This window comes from Oryctolagus cuniculus, chromosome 13, assembly GCF_964237555.1.
Source record: "Oryctolagus cuniculus chromosome 13, mOryCun1.1, whole genome shotgun sequence".
Lineage (NCBI taxonomy): Eukaryota > Metazoa > Chordata > Mammalia > Lagomorpha > Leporidae > Oryctolagus > Oryctolagus cuniculus.
In genome coordinates this window covers 28,906,476-28,919,195 of record NC_091444.1, presented here as the reverse complement: position 1 = coordinate 28,919,195, position 12,720 = coordinate 28,906,476, and the positions used below count along the sequence as shown (strand labels likewise).

Genomic DNA, 12,720 nt, shown 5'->3' with positions numbered 1-12,720 from the left:
GGTACTTACATCTTCTAGGTCAGTGCCAAGCAAGGATCGAGAACTTAAATCCAGCCTTTGTAGCTCAAGTCGTGCAACTTCAAGCTCAAGGGACAGGTGCTCTGTCTGCTTCCTTTCTGCGGCCAATTTAGCCTCCATCTCCAAAGTCACATTCGTCAGCTTCTGCTGCCACTGTTCATTTTCTGACAAATATTGTTTCCTAAGGCAGGCAAGCCCTTTTCTTTCAGCACTCAGTAACTGTTCAAGCTCTTGAATTTCCTTATTTTTCATAACCCCTTGACTTTTGATTTTTTCTTCCAGATTCTTGAGGGACTGCAAGTGCAAGTGACAAAGTGTCTCAAGTTCTTCAACAGTCTTCACTGGGGCAAAGGGGATCTCTCCCACGGTCAGGTTCTCCTGAACACTGCTGCAAGATACTTCATCTACATTTGACTGGCTTGCTGAAACACTCCTTTCCAAATTATTCAAAAGAGACAACTCTCCTGTCTGTTCTAAAAGATCTTTGTAAAAAGAGGATTCTCCAAAATTGCTAAGACTAGGGCTGTTACAAATCAAGGACCTCTCCTCAGGTCCCAGCTTCATCTCCTTTGTTAGGTCACCTTGAAAGTTTCTCAGATTCATCAACAACACAGAATTTTCTATCTTTAATGGGTCAACGCACGACTGGAGTTCTGACATCTTAGATTTCATTTGACAGATATGATCATGTGAAATTCTCTTTTCCCTTTGTGGAGATGAGAATATGTCCTGCAATTCAGCAAAGTGTATTCGAATTTCTTTGCTAGACAATGGCATGCTCTCACAGGAACTGCTATCATCCAAAGGAGTCAAGCACACACATTTCTGCTCATTTTGTTGTTCACCAAATTCACCTTCTGGCTTTTCTTTCACTAACTCACCTTGAAGACCATTTACATTGTTCAATATTTTATCTTCACTTACTAGTTTCTCTGCCTCTTTTGCCATTTTACTAGCTGCTATGGTACATTCTGATCTTGAATCATTCAGCTCTGATACCAGTTGAGGTTTCCCAACCTGCAACATTTCACACATTTTTTCCAGTTGAGCTGATTTGTCCATTGCTGTCTGCAGAGAACACTGAAGGTGTGGATTGTCACTGTGACTTGTTGACAGCTCATGGAGCACTGAAATATACTTTCCTTCTGCATCTGCATCACAGTCTTGAAGGCCACTAATTTCTTGTGACTGACTGCCTTGCAAATTTCCAACTTCCATTTCTCTTCTAATTGTCTGTAATTCATGCTGCAGGCACTCTTTCTCCTTCTCACTTTGCTGAAGCTTTAATTCCATATTTCTTATAATAGCCTCTAATTGTACCATTTGTGTGTTATAACTGTCTACGCTGCCTGGAGGAATGTCTTTCAGCTCAAGATCCATTGGAAGCTGAAAACTAGAGTTATTTACCTCGTTCTCTCTCTCTTTCATAGAATTCCTAACTAGTTCCAGTTCTAGATTTTGATGCTCATGCTTAGGCTTTGTTAACTTCATCAGCCGCTCATTCTCTTGTAGCAAGTCATTAACTTCCTTTTGCATCTTAATTTGTTCTTCCTTTAAGATCATGATTTCTTGCTTTAATCCATCAGCCTCCCCCTTGGAATGGTTTTGGATATCTGTTATCTCAGATCTCAGATTCTGCTCCACCATCTCCAACTCAAGTACCAGTTTCTGGTTTCTTTCTTCAGCAGAAGCCAATTTCGTTAAGATTTCTTGGTGTTCCTTCATGACTGTGTCCTTCAGCTGTTTCAATTCATCTTCTCTATGTTCACAGGCACTAGTGCATTCATTTAGCAAGGATTCTAATTTAGAGTTCTTTTCTTGTGCTGCTTTGTAGTTTACACTAAGGTCTTCAAATCTATTTTCAGTTTCTTCACATCTCTGAAATAAAATAAGTCTTTCTTGCTGGTACTGAGCAGCTAACTCCGAAAGGCTTTTCTCTCTTTCCTCTAAACAGTTTGAAAAACTCTCACTTTTTTGGAATAAGAATATCTTCTCTTGATTTAAGGTTGCATTAATTTCCTTGAGAGTTTCATTCTCCTGGGTCAGCACTTCAATTTCTTTTTTATTTAGAGCAATGACAGAACTCATTTCCTTTTTCTCTGAGTTGAGGGTTTCAGATAAAAGCTGCAGCTCCTTTAGAGAGTTTTCAAGTAAATGGTTGCTCTTTTTCAATTCTTCAATCACTGCTTGCTCAGTTTCTAATTTTTCATTCAAAAGTTGCAACTCTCTTTCCTTCTTTGCAAAAGCAACTAAAGTTTCTGCAACAACAGTCTGATGACAAGAAGTGTTTTCTTGTAACTTACTAACATGCTGACTTTCTTCAGCCACAAAGCTCTGATGCATCGGTTCTGTTTCACTGAGCTTTTCTTCTTTTGCTCCTTTGATTTGCACCAACTCTTCATACTGCTTTTGCAGATCTGAGTTCATCTGCTTTTGAGACTCTAATGAAAATTCAAGTGAAACAACCTCATTTTCTAAAATGTGTGAATTTTTGAGACTTTGGTCTGCTTGTAATTGACATTCACTCCTTTCAGAAGGCATGCTTCTTTGTTCTCCCATTACATTTTCAAAGGACTTATTCACTGCAGGCTGCTGTTCTAATGCCAGAAGACTTCTCTGATGGTCCTCATTTGTTGTGAGAGAACAATCTTTGAACTTTAGCAAATCCTGAAGACTCTCATACTCAGCATGCAATCTTTGGTAACACTGGTCTTTGTCCTTTATTTCACTTGAAAATAACTGAAGTTTGTGTTCTAGATCTTCAACTTGCCCAGTAAGCTGAGCCATTTTCAAACACATATTTTCTATTTCCTTCTTATGTTTTTGATCAGAGAATTCGGCCTTCTGCTGTAATTCTACATAAGCTTGTTTCTGAGTCTCTATCTCCACAGACTTGCTGTCTATCACATTGTGAAGGTTTCTGATCTCAACATTTAGGTTTTCTCTTTCTATCTCCAGTGTTCTTACTCTCTCATTATACTCATGACTTTTTATCTGTTGAGTCTTCAGGCAGGTTTCTAAGTGACTGACTTTACTCTGCAAGCTTTCCTTTTCTGATTCCATCTGAGTTAAAAGTTTCTCATGTTCACTTTTCCAACAAGAAATCATGGTTTTCTCTTCTTTCAATTCTTCATATTCTTTCTTTTTTAATTCAAAAGCACTCAACAAAGCTTTGGACTCTTTCTCTAGCTTGCTTAGCTTATCATTCAGTTGTTCAATGTGATGTTCTCTTTTCTTCAAAAGGTCTTGAGAACAATCTCGCTGCTTTTCCAGATCAGCCAAGGCAAGCTTCAGTTTATCCAAAGTCAAGGAATTTTCCTGCTGATTTATTTTTTCTTGAAGATCTTTTATCACAGTTTCCTGAGAGGCATTCTTGGCTATTAAAAAACAAAAGCAGTCAAAGTTTTAAAGAAATATTTACTCTACTAGAATTCTAAGCTCTCAAAAAAAGAGAAAAGTCCCAAAAAGTAACATCTCCTGAAGCCCTATAAAATCAGCATTATTCCCTGGGTGCTACTGTGATCACCTAATAGTTATTCAAACTTACAGAGAGCAACAAAAATAGTCACTATGGGGTCGTGGTTGTGGTGTAGCAGGTTAAGCCACTGCCTGCAACACCAGCATCGCATATGATTGCCAGTTCAAGTCCCAGCTGCTCCACTTCCAACGCAGCTCTCTGCTAATTCATCTGGGAAAGCAGCAGAAGATGGACCAACTACTTGGGCCCCTACACACCTGTGAGGGACCAGTATGGAACTGCTGGCTACTGGCTTCAGCCTGGCCTAGCCTTGGCCATTGAAGCCATATGTGGACTGAACCAGTGGATGAAAGACCTTCTTGTGTCTCTGCCTACTCCCCTCCCCTGCCTTTCTAATAAATTTTCTTTTAATAAATTAACAAAATGGGTAACTTTAAGGAAGTAATATATTTGTTAATCTTCTTCCTAGGAGCTTAAATGTTATTGTATAAAATACCAAGGGATTATTTTCTTAAGCACCCGGAACTTTCTTTTCTTTTTCTTTGGTTATGTTTACATTTGTGTATTTTTCATTTCTTTGGGAATATTTATTCAAAAAGAGGAAACTAGGACAAGAACATTGCCAAAGTGGGAATATTCTATTTGTCTCTGCAGCAATTCTCTTTAAGATATTTTCTTTCTTCATTTATTTGAAGGCAGAGACAGGTAGACATAGTTCCTATACACTGATTCCCTCCCTCAAATGTCTAGGAGTTGGTAACTTAATTAACCCAGGTCTCCTACATAGATGGCAGAGACTCAACTACCAGAGCCATTAGCTGCTACCTGCCAAGGTGAGCAGTAGCAGGAATCAGGAGTGGAGCTGCGACTCCCACCAGGTACTCTAATATGGTATATGGGCATGTTAATCAATAGGCCAAAAGCTAGCCCCACTTCTGGAGTAATTCTCATGTCTCAGAAAAGGAAACAGCTCTTCCACCACTTTAGCCAAAAATCCATAATACTACATATCAGTAGCTAAGTTCTACATTTGAGTATTCTTGAACAGTATCACCCATATCCCACCCCCTCAGAGTAGGGATGCTGTCTGAATATGAGAAACATCTGGAAGTTTCTTCAAGCTCTATGAACACCCTGTTTTCTACCCAGTGATTCTCCTCTATCCACAAGACCTTCCCAGTCAGGAACAACTGCAATGTTTTCATTCAAGAGTTAGGAGAAGGTTTCATATTCTTCAAGTATATCAGGGGAGAGTACAACTTGAGAACGTCAAGCATAAATGATATAGGTGGTTTGCATGATGATCTCAGATGTCACAATGAGTGGAAAACAATACAGGTTTCTAATCTACTAATCTCAATCCACCACTGAGAGGTGCAGAATTAATAAAACACTGTCACCAGGGCTTCAATCTGCTTCACTTGTGAGGACCTCAAACAAGACACTGGTGACCAATACTTAATAATTTCCCAGCCATTCCTTCAAAGAACTAAAAACTGACATTTCTGTCTGTTGCCATGGAAAAACTGAAAGCTGCCTTAGAGACTAAAATTTTTAAAATAAAGAAACGTGGCACACATTTCACAGGTCAGAGTTAAAAGAAATCCTAGATGTACAAATACTCCAGGTACGAATATCAATGTAACATAAAGACATATGGCATAAATAAATAAATATGGGATGACTGGTGGAGTCATCTGGTGCATATAGCGTAATTCTCTGGCTGTAAAGTATGATAATAAAATCATTCAGTCAAGCAAGTCACCAAAAAGCAATGGTCATTAAGAGCTTAGAAAGCACACATTTAATATAAGGTTTTTCCATTATAAGGGAAACAGTAATGAGTAAGATGAGCTGTCTGGATATAACCAACAAACACACTTGAGACCCAAAGAACAGCACTCTCGGGTGAGAGACAGAATGACAATTTAGCTTTGTGTGGAAAATATTTACCCTTCTGGTTTCAAAGTGCTGAAAACCAGACATTTTAGGACTCAATATGTCCCAATTAAAGTATGTCCAACTATCACTCTGGAATCTAAAAAGTAGAAGAGGGAAAACTCTCCACATCAATTTTAAACATTATGGGTGAATATGTGGAAAATTTGAAGAAGTTTCTCTAATGTGCTAACGCTACCCATCGTCCTTCACAGGAGTAAAAGCTCATAGTCAACTCTAAAATACTAAGTTTCCGTACCTCTGATCTCTTCTGCCCAACTCTGGCTCTGTTTTAAACACTCTTTGACCTTCTTGAGCTCTTCCTCCAGGTGGCAGACTTCTCGGGCCCGCAGCTCAGACTGGCTCTTCAGGAGGCCATTTTCCTTCTTCATGTCCTACAACCATATTCACTCCATTACAAACAAAGAAATGCTCCCCAATGACGACTTATGTGTTTTTTGTTTTTTTGTTTGTTTGTTTGTTTTTACAGACAGAGTGGACAGAGAGAGAGAGAGACAGAGAGAAAGGTCTTCCTTTGCCGTTGGTTCACCCTCCAATGGCCGCCGCGCTGCGGCCGGTGCACCGCAGTAATCCGAAGGCAGGAGCCAGGTGCTTATCCTGGTCTCCCATGGAGTACAGGGCCCAAGCACTTGGGCCATCCTCCACTGCACTCCCTGGCCATAGCAGAGAGCTAGCCTGGAAGAGGGGCAACCGGGACAGAATCTGGTGCCCCGACAGGGACTAGAACCCGGTGTGCCAGTGCCGCTAGGCGGAGGATTAGCCTATTGAGCCACAGCACCGGCCCACGACTTATGTTTTAACAAGGGTCCCTAGTAGAGTTGTTTATATGTCTAAGGGAGGAATGGCACACTATTTTTTGTTACTGCTCTTAATTTACTTTTGAAAGGGAAAGGAAGACAGATATCTCCCATTTGTTGGTTCACTCCTGCAACAGCCAAGGCTGAGCCAGTCCTAAGCCAAGAGCCAAGAAGTCCATCCAGGTCTCCCACATGGGGTGACAGGAACCCAACTATTTGACCTGTGTCTCCCAGGGCACATGTTAACAGGAAGCTGAATTAGAATAAGAGTGCGGCCTTAAATCCTAGCACTATAATATGGGATGCAGGTGTCCCAATGGGCAATTTAACCACTAAGACAAATGCCTGCCCCTCCCTTTCCTTCTGAATATCTAATTAAGCCAGAGAGTCTTAAATAATGGTATGAATAGAAGTCAAAGCAAAAACACAAAATACAAATCTGACAATAATCCTTTTCCTTCAAAAAATGTATATCTGAATATTCTGGTTGCCCATACGCCTGTTAAAGAGACACAGAAGAAAAATCCTAATTATAAGATCTTCAACAACAAAAGCTCCAAGTTCCCATCAGATTTGAATGAGTGACCATAAATTTGCAAAACTTTGACGTGTTAACAAAAACATTCACATAACAAGATTTTACTTTTTATTGCAAAATCATCTTAAGATTCAGTTATGGGGGCATCATTATGTCCTAAATTATCTTCAATGAATGTTTATCAAGAAAATCTACAATGAGGTGGGTGATTTGGTACAGAAGGTTAGGCTACTGCTTGAGACACTCACATCCCATATTGGAAGTCCTGTCTACTCTGCACTTCCCATCCTGCTTCCTCCCAATGCATCTAGGAGGCAGCAGATGATGACCCAAGTGCTTGGGTTCCTGCCACCTAGGTGGGAGATCAGACTGAGTTCTTGGCTCCTGGCTTTAGCCTAGCCTTAGCTCCAGCTGTTACAAGTATTTGGGGAGTGGCTGGCACCGCAGCTCACTAGGCTAATCCTCTGCCTGCAGCGCCGGTTCTTCAGGTTCTAGTCCCAGTTGGGGCGTTGGTTCTGTCCCATTGCTCCTCTTCCTGTCCAGCTCTCTGCTGTGGTCCAGGACAGTGGAGGATGGTCCAAGTGCTTGGGCCCTGCACCTGCATGGGAGACCAGGAGGAAGCACCTGGCTCCTGGCTTTGGATTGGCACAGCGCACAGCCGTGGTGGCCATTTGGGGGGTGAACCAACAGAAGGAAGACCTTTCTCTCTTGTCTCTCACTGTCTAACTCTGCCTGTCAAAAAAAAAAAAAAAAAAGGACAAGAATTTGGGGAGTAAACTAGCAGAGGGAAGATCTCTCTCCTCTCTGTCACTCTGATTTTCAAATAAATATTTTTTAATCTATAATGAAATACTAGGAATATGCATTATGAAAATGCAAATATGAAAGTATCTTTGACCTCAAGGTAGGTGCCCTCCACTGAAGACTGATGTGAAACAGATCATTTAGTAAATACCAGGATGTGCTAAATACTAAATAAACATTCAATGTGTTATGGGAAATCAGTGGGTTGGACCACAAAGAAAGAATTAACACTAGATGGGAAATCTGAACTTTCACAGTGCAAACGACTTCTGTGGGTATCTGATTAAGTCCATATCAGGCATGAGTGTTCAATAACAAGGTAACAGAGTTACATATGCAATTCCATTGTATTTTGTAGGGAGATCCGTATATTTTTCTAAATCTTAAAACCAAGCTGTATTAACATGGCAAATAAAAACTTTTGCTTATTAACCACATAAGACTCACATACTAAACATTATAAATATTCTATTCACACTTGAAACTACCATTAATTTTAATCACTGATAAGTAATATCTTAACCTTTATTACATGTCCCACATTGGATCACAGGGAGCTGGCACACATCATTACAAGCAAACAAAACCAAGAGCCTCAGATTCTTGAGGGGAACAAATATTCACAAGGTTAACTATTTTTAAAACTGCATTTCAAAAATACCACAAATACCTCTCTGAGAAATAGGGAGAATATGTTAAATCTTGAAGAAACAATTAAGACCCATCCTCCAAAACCCTACTGCACTGTTAGAAAACAGATGGCCCTGGCAATGTTTGTTGGAAGTCTGCCTTCAATTATCAGTCTGGTTACTACCAGCAGATGGGTACTGATGTAGCTAAGCCAAATTCAAGAAGAGGGAGAATCTGGCTAGTACAACGTACTTGAAAACTTGCTGGCAGCTGCTGTGCTCATGTATATACATTCATTTCATCATTAAAAGAAGACAGAACCTGTTGTAGTTATTATACTTCTCAGCCTCCTGTGTCCTAATCCTGTCTCCCTTCCCCAGCTAAACTGACGTGCTATCAAATTAAGATATCAATCAGAACTAAAGAGCTGCTCCAGTTGATCTTAAGACTGAGTGGCTAATACACAAGTTAGTGTTAAATTCTGCAAGGAATGATCATTAAAGGTACCACAGTGTTATTGATTTAAAAATCATTAAACTATAGAAACTATAATTTTTTTTGTTCAGACTAAGAATAATCACTTTTCAAATGAGATCACAGATGTGAAAGGAAAACACTTTAAAGTGCTTTGACAAGGGTAAAGAAGCATTAGTGGTAGTATTTCTCCCCCAAATTTAACAGTAGCTACATCTCTATGATCAATGCTAAGAATGGCTGAACAAGGTCAACATAAAAGAGTAACTACAATATAATTATCTGGGTTAACTTAGCATTTTGGATTTTACAACTTAAAAGATATGCTGACCTTAAAAAAAAAAAAAAAAACTCAAAGCTGGGAAGACACTGTGCAAAACTGGGTACATCTCAACTGACAGGAAGGTTTAAAAAAAAACACAAAGGAGAAAAGGGATGAAGGACATCAGAAAGAAGGGGAAATTGATGTCCATGAGTCTATTGGTCTCTACCCACCTCTGTCCATAACTGGGGATATTTAAATGAATAGGAAGCTCAATGGGAAGATTAACAAGTCTTTCTCTAGTCTCGTATTAGCTTCGTAAATATTTGCCTCTAACAAAGAAATACTCAGCCAATCCTGGGATGATCCAGCAGGCTTACAATGCCATGGCTATAACCAACCCAAGAATTTTAAAAGGCCAGAATTTAGAAAATGAACATCTGAAAATGGATGTGCAGGCTTCCGTCCATCAACAATTAGTTTTCTGCAAGGCTAAAGCCACTTAAGACTTGATTGGGTAGCTCATTATCAACAATGAGTTAAGCATACAAAGATATATTCTCCTAGGCATCTCCCACATCACATGATTTGCAAAACTGGGCACTACTTTGGAAAAACACATCAAAAATCCCTATAACCACAAGCCAGCATTAGAGCTTAGCAAGTAATTCTACCCAGATCAACTTCTGTTTAGGAGCAGCAAGGGAAGCATCATTTCCTAGGGCCAGACAAAACAAATTTCAGTTACTGTGTGGCATTTCATGATTCCATCCATGAATATAGCTTAATATGTCCCTTGCTGGGGTGAAGTCTATATGTGTGAACAAGGGTAGGATGCAAAGGAGGTGTTTTCCCCCTTCCACCTCATCGTTCTTGCTTGCCAAACTAAGCCCCTTAGAGGACCTAGTGTAGCACAGAGTACTATGCTTGGAAAGGTCCCCAAGCAAGCAATCCCTCATCCTGTCCATCAAATGATGGTATCTCCCCGCCAAACCTCAATGCTATGGGGGCTGGCACTCGATGCTGAATGATCAGCTCATCTAGATGCTCCATTCACTTTGATATTAAATGTTAACTTTATCCTTGATTGGACCTCTAAAGCACATTTCCAGTACTTATCATTTCTCACTGTGAGCAGTATATTAGTTTACCCGACACAGACAAGGACAGCTGTCACATTATTTATTCAAATCCTTGCAGGTGTGTGGAACTTTATATTTACTTATATACTATATCTGTATTAGGCACAGAAAGACACAAATACTGTATCTGTATTAGGTACAGAAAGATGGTAGGATAGTAGAATGGGCAAAATTTTAAACACAAAACATCTCGAATGTTCCCTGGTCATGACTTTATCTGTACGTGACAGCAAGCAATGCTTAACATCAAAAGATCCTAACAGTTACAAAGACCAAAGCAACAATCAACTTGGGCTCAGCACTTTACACATGATATTTAATTTAATCATGAACATAGCCTTGGAAAGGAGAGAAAGCATTATTTGTGCCTAAATGCACATTCATGACAGGGAGATTCAGAAACAAAGTCACTGACAAAGTCACACAGCAGGCTTGTAGCAGAAGAGCAATGCATTTCAGATTTTGCTCCCTCTAAAACTACTGCCACCATTTTACCACTAAATTAAACCAGGACTCTTACCAGGTAAATAATTTATCTGACCCCAATTCAAAATGCAAAAATAAGCCAAACCCTTTGAAATACTGATTCTATCCTCATTAAATGACACATACAAACACAAGCATAAATTAAGAAAAACAATAAATTCATTCCCAGGCCCTAGGTATGCCCATGAATGCCTTTATGTGAAAAGTGAAACTCTGTAGACACTGCAGTTACTGGACAGCCTACAGTTGACCAACCAGACCTTGAGGGGATGAACAGATCTTCAAAAAACACCTGCAAGCACCCACTACTGCAACCTGGCCAGGAAACCAGTTTTAAAAGAGTTTGGACCCTCTAAACTAGAGGATTGTCTTACAAAATATTTCCGCCAGGCAGCCACTGGAGTGACAGGAGAGTTCCTGGCTGAAAGGGAGGCTCACAGAGGGAAGAGCTCAATGCCAGTCTGCCTGTGGAAATGTTAGCAGAAGCATCTGTTGGTTGGTCCTCACTGGCCAAAAGGCAAACATTTGTTTTGCTGAAACAAACACTTCCATTTAAAAAGGTTTGTTGGTGAAACTATCATCTGATGTGAAATTTTCCTCCACGAGGGTTATAGAGTCAAAGCCCCTGACTCCAGCAGAACTTTCCCTGTGCAGCCTACTCAGTAGTCACATCTATGCTACTAACAGATGTGCTAGGTTTCCAAGCAAGCTATGCTCTGCAAAGTGGTGAGGATAAACACACTTAGCCATTCCACACCTTTATTATAAACATCTGCTCTTTATAAAGAAAATATTCTTTAGGAGTCAGCATCTTGGCGTACCAGATAAAGCTGCCACCTGCAATGTTGGCATCCTATACAGATCTGAGTTGGAGTCCCAGCTGCTCCACTTCCAATCCAGCTCCCTGCTAATGTGCCTGGGAAAGTAGCAAAGGATGGTGCAAGTCCTTAGACCCCTCTGAACCCATGTGGGAGTCTCAAAAGAAGCTTCTGGATCCTAGCTTTGATCTGGCCAATCCCGTTGCAGCCATCAGGGAAGTGAACCATTGGATGAAAGATCTCTTTCTCTTGTTCCCTTCCTCTCTGTAACTCCATCTATGAAAATAAATATTTTAAAGATATGTAATTTTATAAGATTTATTTCTTTTCAAAGGTAGAGTAACAGAGAGAGAAGGAGAGGGCGAAAGATCTTCCAACTGATGGTTCACTCCCCAGATGGCCACAATGGTCAACGCTGTGCCAGGCCAAAGCCAGGAGCCAAGAACCTTATCTGGGTCTCCAATGTGGGCGGCAGGGACCCAAGCACTTCAACCATCTTCCACTGCTTTTCCCAAGCCATTAGCAGGAAGTTGGATCAGAAATAGAGCAGCTAGGACACAAACCAGCACACACAACACCAACCCAAAAAATATGTTTTTTATCTTTCAGTCTGAGAATTGATTATGGCTTAGCAAGTTAAGCCGCCGCTTTCAATGCCAGCATCCCATATGGGTGCCAGTTCAAGTTCCGACTGTTCCACTTCCGATTCAGCCCCCTGCTAATGCTATGCTCCTGGGAAAGCAGTGAAGATAGCCCAAGTCCTTTAGCCCCTACAGTCACACAGGAGACCCAGATAAAATTCCTGACTCCTGGCTTCATCCCAGCTGTTGTGGCCAATTTTGGGAGTGAACAAGCAGATGGAAGTTGTCTCTATTTCTCTCCCTCTAACTCTTTCAAATAAATAAATACATTTTTTTTAAAGTTGTATTTATTTATTTGAAGGCAGAGTTACAGAGAGAGAGAGGTCTTCCATCCGCTGGCTCACTTCCCAGATGGCTGAAATGGCTGGAACTGCACCAAGCCAAGGCCAAGAGCAAGGAGCTCCCACATAGGTGCAGGAGTCCAAGGACTTGAGCCATCCTCCACTGATTTCCCAGGCCACAGGCAGAGAGCTAGATCGGAAGAGGAGCAGTGGGGTCTTGAACTGGCGCCCATATAGGATGCCAGCACAGCAGGCGGTGGCTCTACCTGCTATACGCCACAGTGCCAGCCCCTGTTTCAGTCTATTAAATATTGCTTAATTAAGCCCTTTAATATCAACTCCAGGCCACTAAATAAATGCCAAGAGAAACCAGAGTAAAATACTGTGTATAC

At 40.7% G+C, this 12,720-nt stretch overlaps 1 protein-coding gene across 2 annotated transcripts in view; it reads right to left on the bottom strand.

The window, feature by feature from the left end:
* The window catches only part of CENPF (centromere protein F), a 61,400-nt gene that overhangs the window by 18,305 nt on the left and 30,375 nt on the right, over positions 1 to 12,720 (bottom strand). For both annotated transcript variants that reach the window (XM_051820555.2, XM_051820556.2), the window contains exons 11-12: positions 5,694 to 5,829; positions 10 to 3,395 (exon numbers count right to left, since the gene is read on the bottom strand). In XM_051820555.2, coding sequence (XP_051676515.1) covers positions 10 to 3,395; positions 5,694 to 5,829 — 3,522 coding nt within the window. The remainder of the gene's footprint in view (positions 1 to 9; positions 3,396 to 5,693; positions 5,830 to 12,720) is intronic.